This window comes from Maylandia zebra, linkage group LG10 (assembly GCF_041146795.1).
Source record: "Maylandia zebra isolate NMK-2024a linkage group LG10, Mzebra_GT3a, whole genome shotgun sequence".
Classification (NCBI taxonomy): domain Eukaryota; kingdom Metazoa; phylum Chordata; class Actinopteri; order Cichliformes; family Cichlidae; genus Maylandia; species Maylandia zebra.
Genome location: NC_135176.1, coordinates 2,429,436 through 2,442,623, shown reverse-complemented (window position 1 = coordinate 2,442,623; position 13,188 = coordinate 2,429,436). Strand labels below are relative to the sequence as shown.

Below are 13,188 nucleotides of genomic sequence, written 5' to 3'. Positions count from 1 at the left end.
ACCATGTCTGATGAGTCATGTTATAGTACGTAATAATAATAAATCATGTGCATGTGAGTGCACCAAGCCAAAAAAAAAAAAAACACTGACAGAGGTGGAAGCTGCAGACAGAGCAGTGTGAGGAAATAGAAGGGATCAACCCACAAGAGTGGGCAAGATATCGCGAGTTAAGAAATCAAGTAACTAAACTGAATAGGCGCAAGAAGAAAGAATATTATCAACTTAAGCTCAAGGAGGCCAGTAAGGACAGCAAGAAGGTGTGGAAAGTTTTAAATAATATAATGGGTAGAGATCTTGCTCTGGTGGTGTCTCACATCTACACGGGTGGAACGTTTATAAGTAAAGCTAAGGACAATTATTTTGTGAATAACTACAGCAATAAAATAACAAATTTAAAATCTAATATGAGCAGAGGCGATCCCACCTTATCACGTCGTCTTATACAGGATGTTATCGTGAATAATAAGCAATGCCAATTTAAGTTTGAGGCAGTGAGTGTGGAGATGGTAGAGCGCTTATTGATATCACTTCCTGACGATACATCCTCCGGCTCTGATAACACAGACAGCAAACTGCAAGTTTGTGTCCCTTCCTATATGTCCCATATGTAATAGATCTTTGGCATGCAGCTTATTTCCATTGCAGTGGAAAGAATCGAAAATAATTCCCATCCCTAAAAACAAGAATGACGTTTTTAATGGTGTCAATAGCAGATCTATTAGTCTGCTCCCTGTTCTAAGTAAAATTATGGAGAGGATTGTCTATGAACAAATTCAACATTACCTAACAGAAAATCAGTTACTCGCTCAGTTTCAACATGCCTACAAACCTGGTTATTCCACCAGCTCAGCTCTCAGTCACATGACAGATAACTGGTACAAATATCTAGATAATGGGAATTTGGCCGGGGTGGTATTTTTGGATTTTAGTGCTGCATTTGATTTGATAAATCATGATCTTTTGATAGATAAAATAAAATGTTATGGATTTTCACCAGCTGCTTTGTGCTGGATGGAAAGTTATTTGTCTGGAAGAAGGCAAAAGGTTTATTATAACGGTTATTTCTCGGAGGGCTGTGAAATGAACTGTGGTCTACCCCAAGGCAGCTGCCTCGGTCCACTTCTGTGTTCAGTCTTTACAAACGATCTGCCGTACGTCCTGGATAAATCTCATCTTGTAATGTATGCTGATGACTCCACCGTGTTTTATTCAGCCAGTAGCTACTCTGAATTGACCAGCGTGTTACAACTAGATTTGCTGAACGTGTTTGACTGGATAAGTAAAAACAACGTGATTTTAAACGTGTTTAAATCCAAAGACATGTTAATAGGAAGTAGAGGACGCTTAGTCAACAGCCCACAACTAAATCTTTCCATAGCTGGATCGGTATTAGAACAGGTCACCCAGACTAAATTACTTGGTGTTACCATAAACCACCACCTTTCATTGTCTCAGCACATCAACTCTGTTATTAAGAAAATGGGACAGGGCATAGCTATAGCTAGGAAATGCTCCTTTTATATTACTTCTTCAGTTATGAAAGATGTCATTAATGCACTAGTATTATCTCATCTAGAGTATTGCTCAGTCATTTGGTCAGCAGCTAATAAGACAGATCTGAACTTCAGTTAGTCCAAAATAGGGCGGCCAGATTAGTGTTAAGGTGTTCATATTATACAGATATTGATAAAATGCGCGGTAAACTTTCTTGGCTTTCTGTACAAGTTAAATTATACTATGGCTTACTTGTATTTTTAAAGAAAGCAATACTGGTAAACACACCACACTTTTTTATGCTCAGTTGCAGCATCCAGATGAAATACATAATCATGCCACACGATTCTCAACTAACCACAATTTAGTAACTCCTCGAGTTAAAAGTAACTTTCTGAAAAACTCTGTTATATTTAAAGCATCTTTTCAGTGGAATAAGTTGCCTTATACAATTAGAGAATTGGCTTCTATTCATAATTTTAAAAATCACCTAAAAGCCTATTTAGGCAGTTTTTAATTTATTTGTAAAAATTGGAGAGGGTAATGTCACTTGTAATGGAAATTGTGTATTTTGTTTGAGTGTTTTTTATATTTTTTAATATTTACGTGCTTATATTTTCAGAATTGTAAAACCTTATTGTGGATGTAAGAGCCAAATTATGTGGATATTTTGCATCCAATTCATTGTGTAACATTTTATTCGATGGTATTTGATGGTTTGGGCCCCAGGAAGACTAGCAACCCCTGTTGTGGAAGCTAATGGGGTTCCTTAAACAAATAAACAAACCTAAGTGTGGTAAACCCCACAGATCCCATGTGGTGTGGATAGAAAGAAGAGGATGGAGACGAAGGCTACGATAATAGAAGAAGCCAGAGCAGAGGTCATAAAAGTTGTGATTCAAACTGGGCTTTTTCTCCTTCAAGCTGCTGGAGAGGCGATGGTCTCCACTCATATAACCATAAACCATGACCACTTCTAGACTGTTAAAGTTCAGACAGCTTTGGCATAACTCCATTTACTTGACATTGCAAAGGCCTGTGACGCATTTATGGCCCCTTATTTAATTCTTAAAGGAGGAAAATCTTAGTGCAAGCCTTCATAATGCACCTAATGACAGGACCGTTATCTTATTTTGGAAACATCTAACTTGAAACTTTCCAAATATATATTTATTTAGACAAAACTGGGGGTAATTACACGATCGGTAAACAGAGGGTTTCCCCTTGGGGAAGCCCTGGTGATTCTGTAAGTGCTGTTTACGTTCTACCACATTTAAATATAAATGCAGAACAACAAGCCTGTTTGTCAACAGATGCAGCCGGCCCTTATGTCTCAAGTTCCTAATTACTGAACCAGGGTTTCTCCCAACAACTAGCAACTTACTCGGCAAATTTTTGTCTCCCTCCTGTGGCGTAAAAATGCATTCCAATCCTTTTTACACTCCATATCCTCAAGTACCCCACAACCACAAGACTGCCACAGACCTAATGAAAAGGTGATTAAAATCTGTAATTCAATAGTTTTATTTTGTCTGAGACCAACAGTGTTCACTCTGGGATGTATGAGTTGCTACCAAGTTGCAGAGCTTCCCTCACAACGACTCTAAAATAAAACTGTTCCTCTGGCACCATCTGCTGGACAGCAAATACCCAAGTAAAACCCACAAAAGGCAAGTAAAACACAGGAAATGTATTGAAAATATTTATGATAAAAGCAAGAAAGACCTATTTAATAAAAGTAATAAGAAGAAGAAGAAGAAGAAGAAGAAGAAGATGGCCCCGCCCCTCCCTGAGCCTGGTTCTGCTGGAGGTTTCTTCCTGTTAAAAGAGGTTTTTCCTTCCCACTGTCACCAAAGTGCTGCTCATAGGGGTCATATGATTGTTGGGTTTTTCTCTGTATGTATTATTGTGGGGTCAACCTTACAATATAAAGCGCCTTGAGACGACTGCTGTTGTGATTCAGTGCTGTATAAATAAAACTGAATGGATCTATTTGTCAGCAGAAGATGCTCCCCATAAAAAGTGATTCACTACATTTGATTTAAGGCCAGCTCCATAAAATGAATATGAGATGCGACAATGCTGCACAGCTTGAATCTTACCTGAGCAGAGAAAAAACGCTGTACGAGTTCCTGACTGAACTCTGGTCAACCTGAAGCAGGCTGTTTTTCTTACGCTCCAACTGATCCTGAAACAGCCACATGTCTGAGTTTCAGCGCAGAAGCCAAACAACGTCGAAACAATGCTAACAAGATTTGAACTTGGTATTCTATTGTCATGCAAGAAGCTTTAGAAAACAGGCGAAAGGACATACCTTCTGATCAAAGTCAGCTGCATAATAGCCATCATTCAATCCAAATATGATCTCATTTGGATTTCTGGATCGAATCTGTGGACAAAGCAGGGCAGAAAAGGCTGATTGTACGGGGACAGAGTCTCAGAACAAAGGACGGCTGCATCTGGATGTGCATGAGACTGTGCTGTTTACCAACCTCCAATGCAGTCTGGATTTGAATAAATTGGAATAACATTGAGTTCTTCATCAGCATTTGAACTGCATTTACTATTTTGATGAAGGCTTTGAATGGGCCAAACTTTTCACACAAAGAGCCAAACAGACAGCTAGATTCTGAAGCTCTAAATCACATTTTCACATGCAGACATTTCATATTACTACTGAATCAATGCAGCATGTGGCGCATTACACTAATGAGCAGCCTGCTACATAATCACTGGTTGTTTCCCTACCACTGACATATATGTGGCATGCACGGGAAAAGAGAATTGTATTGAAGACGATGAGGAAGAGAATTGCAATTTTCTTTGATTACTGTCAAAATATAAAGCACTAAGCATTTGTTACACTGATGGAAGTTATTTACAATCATGTAATGTAACGTATATACGCTCGGTGCATTTTTAGATGATTTAACTCTGAGTGAAAGAACATTTGGTGTAACCGAATAAAAGAGTGAACTGACGCAACGACAGACAGTCACAATAATCATTTTACCTAATGTTAGCAACTAGATGACATTACAGTAAAATAGGCACCAATAAATTTATTCTATATGACTGAAAGTAATTTAAAAAGTTTAATGTTGATGCTAAAATTTTGGCCAAGGTTTTGGCGCGTAGGCTGGAAAATATCTTGCCCTCAGTTATATCCGAAGATCAAACAGGCTTCATTAAGAATCGTTACTCTTATTCCAATATCCGCCGACTATTGGATGTATTATACACCCCTTCCAATCAGGGTCCTGAGTGCATTCTCTCCCTAGATGCGGAGAAGGCATTTGATCGGGTAGAGTGGAAATATTTATTCACGATTCTAGATAAATTCAATTTTGGATCGAAATTTATTTCATGGATAAGGTTATTATATATGTGCCCTAACGCTTCAGTTTTTACTAATTCCATACAGTCGCGGCCTTTCAACCTCCAACGAGGAACCCGTCAGGGATGCCCCTTAAGTCCTCTTCTTTTTAATCTGGCTATAGAACCACTCGCCATTGCACTCCGCAGCTGTGGGGAGATCAATGGGATCCGGAGGAAAGGTGCTGAACATAAAGTATCCTTGTATGCCGATGATCTTTTAATTTTTATTTCAAACCCCAAAATATCTGTACCTGCAATGTTATCCATACTTCGCCAATTTGGCCAGTTTTCAGGATACAAGCTCAACCTATGTAAAAGTGAGTTGTTTCCTGTGGATGGAGGGGCACCAGTGTTTGACTATACTACCCTCCCCTTTAGAATAGCAGGGAATCAATTTACATATCTAGGTGTAATTATTACAAGGACACATAAATGTCTCTTCAAAGCGAACTTCCTTCCTCTGTTAAATAATGCAAAAAAACATCTGGCACAGTGGTCCCCTCTCTCCACCTCTTTGGTGGGAAGAATCAACTCAATCAAAATGAATATACTTCCTAAATTTTTGTATCTCTTCCAATTGTTACCAGTATTTATCCCCAAATCCTTCTTTGATTCCTTGGACTCAATTATCTCATCTTATATATGGAGGGGTAAACGCCCTCGATTGAACAAGGCTCAACTCCAAAAACCCAAGAGTCGTGGAGGCCTGGCACTGCCTAACCTTCGATATTACTATTGGTCAGCAAACATGCGCTACATTATATCTTGGCTTTACTTCCACAACAAGGGTAATTGCCCATCCTGGGTGCTCATGGAGTTGAACTCGCCCACAGGCTCTTCTGTCCTGGCCCTGATTGGATCTTCACTCCCCCTTCCCCCAAACAAGACAATCGATAACCCAGTTGTCTGGCACACGGTGAGGGTGTGGGCTCAGATGAGGAAGCATTTTGGATTAACAGGTTTCTCTCTTCTAAGTCCAATTCTTTCTAACCCCCTTTTTCAGCCATCACTATCTGATCCTATATTTCGAGATTGGCATGATAGGGGCATTACATGTTTCAATGATCTATTTTTTAACAATACTTTTGCATCTTTTGCCCAGCTTTCTGAAAAATTTAATCTCCCACGTACACATTTTTTCAGATATTTGCAGACCAGACATTTCCTCCAATCTCAGATTCCAAACTTTCCGGTAGCGCCAGCTGCAAGCCCAGGGGATATGCTCCTCACCCTAATCCCAACACGTAAAGGGTTTATCTCTCTTATTTATGACAGGTTGGTGAGCATGAACGGTTCTTCGATAGATCGGATTAAAACGGCCTGGGAACAAGATTTAAATCAGTCCCTGTCTATGGATACATGGGACTTAATACTCAAATTAGTTAATTCCACGTCCCTATGTGCCCGCCACTGTCTTTTACAATTTAAGGTTGTGCATAGGTTCCATCTCTCCAAAGTCAAACTATCCCGTATGTATCCGAACGTTGACCCTACCTGTGATAAGTGTGGGAGTGCGGAGGCTTCCCTTATTCATATGTTCTGGAAGTGCCCTAGCCTCGAAAGATTCTGGAGAGATATATTTCAGACCTTATCCCTACTTGTTGGACACCATATGGATCCTGACCCTTTAGTTGCGCTTTTTGGCACCACTGGAGAGGCTGATGCACGGTTGACCTCGTCACAGCGTTGCATGCTCTCCTTCGCCTCCCTTGTAGCTAGACGTACAATCCTCCTAAGATGGAGGGGTGCCCCTTTGCCCACCCAGGCTCAGTGGCTGAGGGACCTTATGTACTATCTGAGCCTTGAAAAGATCCGGTATGCGATTAGCAACAACAGCGGTAAGTTTTACAAGGTGTGGGGGCAATTCCTGAAATACTTTTCCAGCCTCCAGGCTACAAACCCGACTTCCAGCGTTGCTCAGTAAATCCTCCCCCCTTCTTCTTCTTTTTATTTATTTACTTATTTATTTATTGTTAGTCGTTTGTGTGTTTTTCTTATTTTGTTTTTGATTTATCTGTGATGTTGTTTTTATTTGTTTGCTTCTTTTTTCTTGCTTTGTTTGTTTGGTTTTTTCCTTCCTGGTCTGAGGGATAGGGGTTCTAAGCGTTGTGGGTAGGGGATAAACTGCTGGAAGCAATTATAAGACATGTGAGTGTGTCATTAATCTGTATTCTGATATTTCAGTTTTAACAGTCGCTGTGAAACTTGCTTGTTTGGTGTTTGTCAATTCTGCGTGTATTTGCTTTTCTTTGTTGCTTCAACTCAATAAAAATATCTTTGAGAGAAAAAAAAAAAAAAAAAAAAAAAAAAAAAAAAAAACAAACAAAGCATACAAATGCAGACAGATTAACACGTCCTGGGAAGCTTGTATTGCCCCAAGCTATTGTTGTTAATGTTATCTTCACTTTATCTGTCTTCTTTTGCTTTCCAGGACTCATTTTTAAAAAAATATATTTTACCACTTTATAAAGGGGAAATATTGAAAAAGGCATGTGGCCTGTGCTATGAAGCAGAATTTCATCTTATCCTGGTACTTTCAGGGCTAACCCTGAGTTTTTTGTATTATGAAGGTGGTTTACTTCTTACCGAGTTATATCACCATGGTAAATTATGCTGCAAATCTAACTTGCCTTTTAAACATAATTGAATTAAACACTTGATTACAGTCCATCAGATTCTGTTTAGATCATCAGTATCTTAATGACTGAGCTATGATATTTTTAAGCATGTCTGTTTCCTTCCCATGAGCCTAGTGTTCCCAGTCTTCATCCAGAGAGCCATCTAGATTTCCAGTTCTTTTTCTGTTTTTTGCCTTTTATTGTTTAGTTATGGACTTCGACTGCATTCCTAATAAAGCTTGCTTTCTGTTTAAAAAAAAAAAAAAAAAAAAAAAAAAAAAAAAAAAAAAAAGTTTAATGTTTGGGGACTTGTATTTCTAACCACAGTTTGTTTCTACTGCGATTATTCACATTTAATAATGTGCATGCAGTACTTAAACTTATTAGACCACATAGAGAAAAAAATATTGAACATATTTTAGAAAGTTTAAACTAAAAGCATGTTGTTATTTATTAAGCAAATAAACTGAATTCATTTACTGTTACACCCAATCACACTGGACTTCTTTGATGATTTTTTAAAAATGGAAATAAATCACTGTAACTCAGCATCTTAATAAAAAATAAATAAATGTTTCTTTTCTTAAACAGTAAATTTGAAAATTATTTTATAACAATAGTAACTATATTTTAGCATTAGAAATATCATTTTGATTAAAGAGTTTGCTCATAAATGCCAATTTAAATGACAGAAACATTAAAAAAATTATTTTGTAAATACTAAAACTGTTCATTCAGGCCAGCTGTGCCATAAATCTTACACCAACAATCAGTTTGTTAAGCACTGCATATAAGACCCCTTTAAATTGACAGAAAGATTTCCATTTAGTGAACTACTTAGTTTTCATGTTCAAATATTTAGAAATTAAAACTCAAACGCAGATCCAGAGTTAAATGTTCAACTCCAAATATGGCTCACCCCACATTCACTCGCTCACAGCAGTGAGCATCACCTCAGCCTTGCTACCTTTGAATTAGATTCATCCACTTGTATAAATTCCAAGCAGATGAAAAATATTTCATACACAGAACTGTGCAGCCGAGTCCAAGTGATCATTTTACACATAAACTTGCTAAGAGCACAGCAACAGCCCTGCTCATAACTACTGATATGTCATGAAGTAACGTAAACCACATGGACAGAACGGAAATGCATGCATCGCGCTCTTAGAAGGATTTAATTACACATTCAGCTATTCAACATTTAACACATGTGTCAGATCATATCCAACAAATCCTTTGTAAAGATCAAAACTGTACTATTAGATTTTTGCAGTAACAATTCACTTTTTCAAAAGCCACACAGAAAGCCTCAGGAAAAATTATATATTGTGTTGCTACTTTGTTGCTCTTGGGTGTGTTTGCTGACCTGCTGCCCCGTGTATCTGAGGCCGTCCAAATTAACCTTCCATTCGATGAGGAGCTGGTACTGTTCCTTCTGCCCTCCCCAGATTCTCACCACAAAGCAAGACACTGAGGTGTCCAGAAGGTCTGGGAGCATGCCAAAGTCCAGGCTCCGCCAAGTTGGATTCTAACAAAGATCCACAAACACACACATTTCAAAAGGAACAGCAGTCACATCTTAAATCTTTTCTACTTTCTGACTTTTTGTTTTTAATGGGAGGATAGGTTCAAGAGTTTGAAATAAAAATCTGAGAGCAAAATTTATGTTACCTCTTAAATCCATACAGTGATCCTTAACCACTGCAGAGTAACTGAATCATTCTGTTCTGCATTAACCTTAAAGTCTGATCCCCATTTCTGTTTGTAGTCTGTCCCTGAACGTTCAGAACGACAGCATGACCGCTGGTTCAGCGGCACACAACTGGAGTCATTTACATCATTTAACTATGTACCATTTCCCTTCATCATACAGAAAAATCTCTTTTTCCCTGGGTAACTTTCATGGACAGGCAGGAGAGGAAGGCCAAAAGCAGAAGTACAATCCACAGGTGAAGATAAGAACTAGCATTAGAAGCAGAGGGGAATGAAAACAGGAAGAGCAACAGGAAACAGTTCCTTATATGAGCGATGACAGGAAGGAGATGGAACAGCCGAGAACGCCAGCACAGATGTTAAATAAAACAGGAGGAAGTTGTGCTGGGAGACGACAGGAGTCATGACTCCTGAAGTGCATTACACTGTCTGTCTGCTGAAGGTACTGACGAGTATGCCTGGAAAGCAGCTTAGGTCAGCTCATGGCTCGGCAGCAAGCCCAAACAGTAATTGTAATTGGCTACGTCTGTAGTTTTGTGCATAGCTGTGTCTGCATCACAAATAAAAGTGGAAATTAAAAAAAAACAAAAAAAACAAAACCACACACAACGACAAGGTAATACGACACAGCACGGTCATTTGCACAGCTTAATGATGCATGCAGGCCAAAAGAAAAAGCTGTTTAAGAGAAACACGGATCAAATTTTATTCATGCCGACACACGCCTGATATTTTATTCAGCAAATCATGTTAAACAAGAGCTGGCTACATGTGTGACTGGCAAGAAGGGATCAGATAAATGCCAAGCTTAGCATTCATAAAATACAGCACTGCTTCGCTGCTCGTAATGAGTACATTCTCCAACAGCAGGCTACAGGAAATGACAACATACTGGACCTATCCCAGGACGCGGAGAGGAAGCGTCTGAGGGTTAGTTTACTCACCAGTGAGTCTCGTATGACTTCACTCTTGTAAAAATCTAAGAAACATGAAAGAATGTTGATTAATGCACAATAAACAGGAGGAACTAAACCCTGAACATGTTTTGCTGAAGCTCAGCTGGACACCAGTTACACAAATCTATCACATACAAATTTTGCACTGACTGCATGTTCCAAAATCAGAGGAACGGTACAGTGTTAGTGCCACTTTCAAATGCATTTGCCTGAGATACTAAACTACAACTTGCTGCAAGTACAAAATAAATATAAATACGCGCACTGCCCATTTAACTTTATTTAAAAGCCTCTTGATAAAAAAAAAAAAAAATTGTACAGGATAAACATGATCAGTAGTGTGTGAGAGGACTTTAACACCGACCTCTAGAAATGCGGTCTCCTATACAAAGGTGGAGGGTGAAGTACGTGTCCAGCAGTGGAGAGCCATTCCTGTTGACAATGTTTCTGGCTGCGATGCTCCGAAGATGACGCAACCGTCTCTGTTTGCCAGGAGGAAATAGAGAGGGAGAGAGACAATGAGAAATAGTGACGATTATTGATAACAGAGTTCTGTAACCAGCTTAATTTGGCTCATGTGATTGGTCAAATCTATCCCACATATAAAACAGCTTAAAATAGCCGTCCTTTCTCATGCACAGAGGCAGCATAAGTAATGGAGGCGTTACTCATCTTCATTGTAACATTATGTCAGTCATCAGTTACTTTTTAAATCAATCCAGCAACACTTTAAGACTGGATTGTTTGAAGTTTTTGAAGTCAAGGACTTTGTTAGTGAACAGTCTTTTCAATCTACTAAAAATCTCATGTCTTGATCTAAAAGATTCCTGGGAAATCTTTTAGATCAAGCGCTTTTCGAGACCCTCAAAGCACTTTACAATTCCACTATTCATCCACACACTGGTGGAGGCAGCTACAGTTGTAGCCACAGCTGTCCGGGGGCAGAATGACAGAAGCGAGGCTGCTATATCGCGCCATCGGCCCCTCTGGACGGCACATCCTACAGTCTAACCTTTCCCTTGAATGGCCGGCCCACCTCCTTCCTGCAGCCATAGCGAGGACAAATCTAAGTCATGGGATTTCCCAAAAGATTAACGACTTCAAAAACAAACAAATGATTGTTCTCCAGGGGACTTTTAACCCTCTCCTTATTAATTTTATAATGTACATTTCTCAACAGGAAACATGGACCACATGGAAAACAAAAATAAAACAGCAAAATTATTCAAAACAGTTCAAACATCAGAGTCCTCTCAGACTACGCTCGAACAGAAGAGCACTGCAAAGTTGACCGCATGTTATAAAACGACCATACAAGTCTGATGGTGACACGTGGCTTGTAATCTGGGTGACTAGGTGGTCACAAGCCTTCTGTTATTCATGAGCATGCAGACATTATTTTGGATCAGGCGTGGGTAACTCCAGGCCTCGAGGGCCGGCGTCCTGCAGGTTTTAGATGGGTATTTGATCCAACACAGCTGATTCAAATGGCTAAATTACCTCCACAACATGTCTTGAAGTTCTCCAGAGGTCTGGTGATGAACTCATCATTTGATTCAGGTGTGTTAACCCAGGGTGAGATCTAAAACCTGCAGGACACCGGCCCTCGAGACCTGGAGTCGCCAACCCCTGTTTTACAGAGTGGACTGACCAAACTAAAGCAGATACGACAGGTAGCCCTGATAAGAAAACACACTTGAATGCCAGTTTATTAAGTACAGACAGTTAAAACTGATGCCAACTTTATGCAAGAGGCTTCCAACAAATCCCCACTCTCATACATTTAAAAATAAACGTAAGCTTTTTTCATATATGAACTGCAGCACTGAAAACTAAACCCAGACACGTATAGGTGAGAATGCAAATGTTCGAATAAGTGGGACAGGACAAATGGTCCTAAAAGCTCTTCTGATTGCCCAAGAAGTTTATGTAATGTGACATTTATGCATGAGAGGGTAGTGCAAATAAGTGTCAAGTTATTTCACAGCAAGCAAATTGGTATCATGTGTACTGCATACTGAGACAACTCCCACACATAAACCAAACTCAGTATTTCCAGTCATCTGAAGTGGATTATCTCCTCTTATTAACTACACGCAAGGGACCTTTTGGTCACACACATAAAAAAGTGTGACCGAAAAGTTCCTAGAATCTACGTGCCATATAAATCTAAAATGACTTAACTAAATGCAATTTTCCCTTCAAAGTTTTCATGTCATGCACTACTGGACCAGTTTCTGGACTGCTGCTAATTTAAACTCCCAAGTACCAGTTTTGCCCATGTGTACCGAGTGGGATGCAAATGCATGTAAGGTGGATTCATGGACCTCAAACTCCCCTGAATTTATGTCATGGATCATAGCTGCTGATGAGAGCTGAATCTCAGGTTATGGCCCAGAGATAAAGCGACAGTTTTCACTTAGTCCACAGTAGTCAACCCCGAAAACAGTGCATCAGGTCAAAGTGCATGCTTGTTGTTTGCTTTTCACAATTATAGTATATATATATATATATATATATATATATATATATATACATATACACACACACACACACTTTGTGGAGTACTCAAAGTATTCAAAACTGCTCAGTTAAAACATGTATTATCTAGCCTGAGATTAGCACTGATTATAACCTGTAAAGTGAGTCAGTGTTTACTCAGTAAACAAGTAAACCAGTAAGGTCACAGAGTTTCAAACTCCCTTCTAAACTGGAAAGATTGGTGCACATTTAAGAATTTAAATGATGTCCCATTACAATTTCGCATTAGCGTACCAATAAAGTAAGCTTCACTCATGCCACCAATAGGTCGACTGTCCCACCAGGAAATAGAAGATTCTGGTGCTATGGAACTGTCAAAGATGCCGACACTGATTCCGCTTCTAGGGGCATCTGATCGTAGTGTGGTTTATCCTGTCTATGAGAGGCTACTGAGACAGAAGAAAGACCCTACACTGACATGACAATGTGTGGCCGGGCTGCTTTGACTGCACTGTATGGGAGGTCTTTGAGAGTGCTGACATTAA

General features: G+C 39.3%; 1 protein-coding gene across 1 annotated transcript in view; it reads right to left on the bottom strand.

The window, feature by feature from the left end:
- Nucleotides 1-13,188, bottom strand: part of uvrag (UV radiation resistance associated gene) — a 95,582-nt gene that overhangs the window by 77,997 nt on the left and 4,397 nt on the right. The window contains exons 2-6 of the mRNA XM_004561625.3: nucleotides 10,527-10,644; nucleotides 10,151-10,185; nucleotides 8,860-9,021; nucleotides 3,809-3,883; nucleotides 3,597-3,682 (exon numbers count right to left, since the gene is read on the bottom strand). Coding sequence (XP_004561682.2) covers nucleotides 3,597-3,682; nucleotides 3,809-3,883; nucleotides 8,860-9,021; nucleotides 10,151-10,185; nucleotides 10,527-10,644 — 476 coding nt within the window. The remainder of the gene's footprint in view (nucleotides 1-3,596; nucleotides 3,683-3,808; nucleotides 3,884-8,859; nucleotides 9,022-10,150; nucleotides 10,186-10,526; nucleotides 10,645-13,188) is intronic.